Source organism: Limulus polyphemus, unplaced genomic scaffold (genome assembly GCF_000517525.1).
Source record: "Limulus polyphemus unplaced genomic scaffold, Limulus_polyphemus-2.1.2 Scaffold78, whole genome shotgun sequence".
NCBI classification, from domain to species: domain Eukaryota; kingdom Metazoa; phylum Arthropoda; class Merostomata; order Xiphosura; family Limulidae; genus Limulus; species Limulus polyphemus.
In genome coordinates, this window is record NW_013665688.1 from 51993 (window position 1) to 58449 (window position 6457).

At 34.0% G+C, this 6457-nt stretch overlaps 1 protein-coding gene across 1 annotated transcript in view; it reads left to right on the plus strand.

Annotated features, from left to right (window-relative positions):
• LOC106467286 (rho guanine nucleotide exchange factor 11-like) overlaps positions 1-6457 on the plus strand; it is a 164225-nt gene that overhangs the window by 48586 nt on the left and 109182 nt on the right. The window contains exon 9 of the mRNA XM_013927625.2: positions 3139-3187. Within this exon, the coding sequence (XP_013783079.1) occupies positions 3139-3187 (49 nt within the window). The remainder of the gene's footprint in view (positions 1-3138; positions 3188-6457) is intronic.

The following is a 6457-nucleotide window of genomic DNA, read 5'->3' on the forward strand; positions in this document are numbered from 1 at the left end:
CACTACACAAAAGAAGTTTGTTTTTACTTGTAAAATAATGGAAGCTTGTCTTCCAGTAAACAGGCGACAGTGTTTTCCTTCCGAATAAAAGTATTAATTACCGTTTCTGATAATCAGATTTAGTGATCTGTGGTTTGTCTGTTTTTTTTTTTGTTTTTTTCGAAAACCATTTTATGTTTCTGGTTATTTGGATGAAAGTTCTAAATACGTTAGTCATTTTTTTGCTAATGAATTTTTCAGTGGAGCTGTTATACTGATAGGTCTGTAGTTATCAGGTATTTGCTGGCTTTCCCTCCTTCAAGCGTTAATATGTATCCAGATTTCAGTGACAGGTTAAAGGTTGTTGCGAGATGCTCGTGCAGTTACAAGAAACCATTTTTCATTAGTATATATTATACCATCTTGTTCTGGTGCCTTGTATTTGAGCTTTTTAATAGCATGTTATGTTTCGGATAACGTGGTTTATTTAGTGAGCAGGTGTTTAAGGTATCATGTTCGTCCGTATTCTCTACATGTACAACGGGTGATGTAACTGGGAAGAGAGTTAAATAGATTTATTTTTGTTTATGAAATTTTCAACTTTATTGAGAAAACTCGTATTCATTGTAGGTTTGTTTGGTGTTTTAAAACTGTTTTGTAAATGTTTTCTGAAAGCCTCAGTTTTTTGTGTGTTTGTTAGTGTTAGCCGGCGTATCAGAACCTCTTGGTTGTATTTTACTTAAATCTTGTTTCCAAGCAGCCCACAAACATCTTTAAGACTTTAAAAACATTTTATAACCCCTCAAAGATAAAATTTCTAAAGAATGTTCAAATAAAATTGTTTATTGTACTTCTTGTATTAATTGTGAAAATAGGTTAAATTTCCAGAACTTTAAAAAGTCGACAAGATGAACACAAAACAATAAGTCCTGGCCTTACTGCTCCCAGCTTTGGCAGAACACGCAAATATTAATCTCTATCATATTAATTGACAGGCTATTTCCATTCCGCTTAAAAACAGACTATTATTCAAAATTATCATACAGTGAGGAACGAATCAATTTACACCTTTATCTTTCCATACCTGATATTTCTTAAGTTGTTTCGTTGTTGATGTGACTAGCTTATTTAAGCAGTGTAACACAGCATTGGCGTACTCCTGACGATGAGGGCTGGTAAACTCTCGAAACGTTAGGCCTTCATTTAAAAAAGAAAAGAAAAAATGTGTTTTATGTTTAGCTCAACTGCCCTTGAATTTCAATGAGAGTAAGTGAGGAATATATCACATTATTTAGGTTACCACATACTGTCCAAGTCAAATGTTGCCCCTTGGTATCCCAGTGGTAAGTCTAAGGGCTTGTAACTATAGAAATCGGATTTCCATTTCCGTGGTGGGCAGAGCACTGATAACCATAGTGTAGCTTTATGCTTAACAACAAACACACAAGCAAACTAAATCATATTTTACCAAAGATACCTATACTGAACTCATGTAGTTAATATACCGATCTAACTACGAGAACGCGGTGTCTAAAAACAAAAATTGATAATGATTAAAACGCATTGATTAATCAGTTGGGTACCCTCGTTGTTACAGATATTTCATACATACGATTGTAATGTTATACACTGAAATGCACGAGCGAATGTCAAACAAACACATTTTCAGAACCGTATTACTTTTGTTTTACTTGTTTCCCACACTGAAACATTATTGAACTTTAAGTCCCTAAATGGGTCAGTTTACGGATTTACAACGCTAAAATCCTTGGTTTGATTCCCTGTGGTGGACAGAGCGTAGATATGTCTTTCCGCTAGAACAAGCAATCATTTAAACTTTAAAACCTAGGGAAACTGTTCCCTAACTTGGTGGGAACGCTTAGGTAAAATGAATACATTGTCCAAGTGTTTTAGTTATATTATATTTTGTAGTTTTTCTTTGAATTGAATTTTATCAAAAATTCAGTGTGTTTTTTAAACATAATATATTTCATATAATGCCGTGGCCTCTTATGGCTAAACAGTAAGCTTGAGTGCTTATAACGGTAGTATTCAAAGCTGGATCCCTGCAGCTGACATAGTACAAATAACCATTTATGCCATTTCGCACTAAAAAAGCACTGTGTATTCCTTATAATACCTTTTGTTTTGTATGAAGTTTGCTTTCCGTTCTGTGTTTAAGTAATATCCAAATTAAATATATGTACATATTTATCCACCAATTACACGAGACTAATGAAATCTCGTATACAATTGCTTTTCTATATGATGTGTATTTATTATTTGATAGCTTTGGAACATTTCTAGTCAGTTGCGTACAGTTTCACGTCTTGTGCCTTCATAATTAATTCTGATGGCCATATGACTGGAAATGAGTAAAAATATATCATAAAACAACACACCTTACTTTTCTGGGAGATGTATGAGGTACAGTTTTTTTACTCGATCATTCTCAAGATTGAATTGTGTATATTTGGTAATGCACGATAGATGGCGCTATTGGTCAGTAACACTGAGCTGTTTGACAGTGATGTAAAATAGCGCGATTTGTTCTGATCGATAGAATGTGAAGCATTTCGTTTTGTGTTTTTTTCCTGCAGTAAGGTTGGCGAAATTTTAGCATGGTATAATAGAGAAAAATTATGGCTGCCATATTTTAGGATATGTAGTGTTTTATAAACATATCTGGATTTCTGCTGATGAAACTAGCCACTTGAGAAGCTAAGGTCCTGTAACTCTTCTCATTCACACCAACTCCTCCGTCTGCCCACACTATCGCGCTTCTTTCTCTTGTGAGAGCTGTTACTGAAGTGTATACGCACAAACACACACGTCTGTTGCATTGACTCATTTTCTTTACTGGCCAGTCGGGTGAAGCCTTTGGCACAATGGCTACGTAGTTGAGTCAGCGCTGAAGGTTTACATGTTTTATAAGCTCCAATACGAGGCTTCCTGTTAGATCTGTTGATGCTATTAACCAACTTGCTGCCGGCATAAACAGTGGCGGCAACTTGCTTACATGTATTGTGTGTGTAGAAGTTATCTATGCACCAGGGCTGTAGCACGGCGGGCTTCGTAGTTCGAGCTCGTTGGATTTAATCTGCCTTGGCCATGGTTTTTGAACGGAATTTTGCTAAATACGATGTTTCCTCGTTTCAGTGGCAAGAAAGGCACAGCGATCGGTCGCTCAGAAAGCTTTCGTCAAAGGGTAAGTCCATATTTTTTTGTGCCCTATTGTCAGATTAATTATTTATGCCTTAACATAATTTAAAAGTTTATGAAGTACACGAAATGTCAGACCAATTGAAAGTTAGAATTAACCCAGTGGAAGGTTAATAGAATATCGTTTGCTAATACAAACTGTATATGAAACAACTATAAAATCAATTAAGATGATAAAAATTACATTTTGAAGTATATTTTGTAGCATGACTAATGTCCGAATTTATTGAATCCAATACAAGTAGGTTTACATAAAGTAGAGTAATATAATTTTAACAAATGTAGGTGTATTTAAGTTTTTGGCTTTATGTTATTACAGCTTATTTGTGCGACTGTTTCAGTCTTCAAATTATTCATAACATTATTGACCTAACATGATGAAAATGCTAAAGTTAACAACTAAATGAATGAAACGATTTACCAATACTTGACGTTTTGTCAAACTACAGGTATTTATAAATATACTATAAGGTAGTAAGATAAAAAAATTGACGTTTTGTCAAACTACAGGTAGTTATAAATATACTATAAGGTAGTAAGATAAAAAAATTTCTACACTCGCTTAGAAATCAGACACAAGACTAGACCCGTAATTGTTCATACAGGAGAGACTATGTTGCTTATTACAGAGTAGAATTTTTAAACGAAATGCGTGATCTGTATTTTTCTTGTATATTATGTTTTGTAATGGAATAGGAAAAGCTAGAACGTCTACAGTTTGAAGTGAAGACACTCATTGTTAATTTTACCTCTATCGAAATTATTTTCCATTATTTGAGTAAACAGTGCGAGAAAAATCGGATGTGCACAAATGGAATTTTAACTTATTTTTCATTTTGTTTTTGTGATTAATGTTTTGATTGGCTATTACCGATTTACATTTTCGTGGTTGTTTGTGTTGTTTATGAAGAAATAAGCGAGGCATCTACAGCCTTTGGAATTATTTTCAAAGGCGGCTACCAAATGACTTACTAAGTAAAAGTAAGTGATACTTAACTGACAACCACCTAGAGGGACGTACGTGTTCTAAGCACGACCCATATTAAATGAACGACTATAGACTAGAGAATGGCGCGGACCTTCTTCCGTCTTCCGTTCCCAACCCACTTCCTCTGTGCTGTACACGTCCATCTGTTCTATACTTCTTGATATAATGATGACAAAAAATAAAAAAAAATTACGTTTCTGCACCAGAGGATTTATTGTTTGCGCGCTGTGAAGGTTGTAATTGATTGTCTTTTTAAGTTGTTTTCTGGGCTTATTGAATCAGTCAAGCATTTTACCATCATTCATAAACACTGTCACTCTTCCCTGCGTTTCATTTGTACATTGTGTTTTTCATACTGTTATACATTATGGTATACTTTTACATCCATAAAGACACTAACCCCTACTATGAGCAGTTAGTGTAAATTAGAACAGTAACCTAGCATCATTGTTAACTCGAACGGTCTGGTGGTTTAGTGCAGGTTTATCTCTGAAGTGAGGATTTGAATGAGGTCCGCGTTTGTATAGTAGTGAGTGTTTCTCCAAGTTGATTTTCATTTCATTTTTCAAAGAAATATACTAGTAAAGAAGATTATATGGCTGAATTATACAAACAAATTAGTAAGCTTCTAAAATAATTAACATGCTTATGGAATGTGTAAACTAATTGTACGATCGACTGATTAATAAGCATGAACTTATCTAAAGGAAACTGACTGACTGTTGTTTATTTGCTCACCAATTTTTTTTCCAAGAAAATCGTCGATTTATTCAGGACACAGTTTTATTAACCCAACAGTAATTTAATAAGTAAGCTTTTTGTAATATGAGAATGATACTCTAACTTTTTGATTCAATAATTAGAATACAGTTAACTAGTGAAACAAACTACATTATGTACATTAATATCTGATACTAATGTGTGAGTTAAAAATGAGATAGTTTATGGTATCACCTTATTCTACATATAACTGGGGGCTTTAGGAGATATTGTATGGTATCACCTTATTCTACATATAACTGGTGGCTTTAGGAGATATTGTATGGTATCACCTTATTCTAAATATAACTGGTGGCTTTAGGAGATAATTTATAGTATTACCTTATTCTACACATAACTGGTGGCTTTAGGAGATAGTTTATAGTATTACCTTATTCTACATATAACTGGGGGCTTTAGGAGATAGTTTATAGTATTACCTTATTCTACATATAACTGGGGGCTTTACGAGATAATTTATGGTATCACCTTATTCTACATATAACTGGGGGCTTTACGAGATAATTTATGGTATCACCTTATTCTACATATAACTGGGGCTTTACGAGATAATTTGTGGTATCACCTTATTCTACATATAACTGGGGGCTTTAGGAGATAATTTATGGTATCACCTTATTCTACATATAACTGGGGGCTTTACGAGATAATTTATGGTATTACCTTATTCTACATATAACTGGGGGCTTTACGAGATAATGTACGGTATCACCTTATTCTACATATAACTGGGGGTTTACGAGATAATTTATGGTATCACCTTATTCTACATATAACTGGGGGCTTTACGAGATAATTTGTGGTATCACCTTATTCTACATATAGCTGGGAGCTTTACGAGATAATGTACGGTATCACCTTATTCTACATATAACTGGGGGTTTTACGAAATAATGTACGGTATCACCTTATTCTACATATAACTGGGGGCTTTACGAGATAATGTACGGTATCACCTTATTCTACATATAACTAGGGGCTTTACCTAGCAACTACATTATTTATAATACCGAACTTCAATCTGTGTGTTGATTTTCAAAGTTCACGTTCAAATGGAATGATTAATTTTGTGTGTTCTGAATGAAAAGAAATAGGTGTTTATCCTCAAAATTTATTTTCGTGTCAATATCATGGTGACTTCTCTAAAACAGAAGAACTATGTTATGAACATTGATTTCTGGACATCAGTAGTGAAATACTTTGTGGATTCTACACAGAATTTGAGAAGCTTATAGTGGGAGTCGGGTTGTTTTGTTAATACTACACAAAGAAGTATTCTTATTTCATATCAAACCTAAATATAATAACAGTTTTCTTTTCCTGAACATGTGTTCGAAAAAACAAATTTCTTTTGTGTAGTGCGTAGAGAAACTTTTAACAGGGAAAGCTAGTGATGCTTTGTCCGTGATGCCATATATAAACCTCCTTGAAGATAGAAAGGTAAGAGTTAATGTTAAGTGCGTGCTTTTCAGAATATGTAACTCTGGG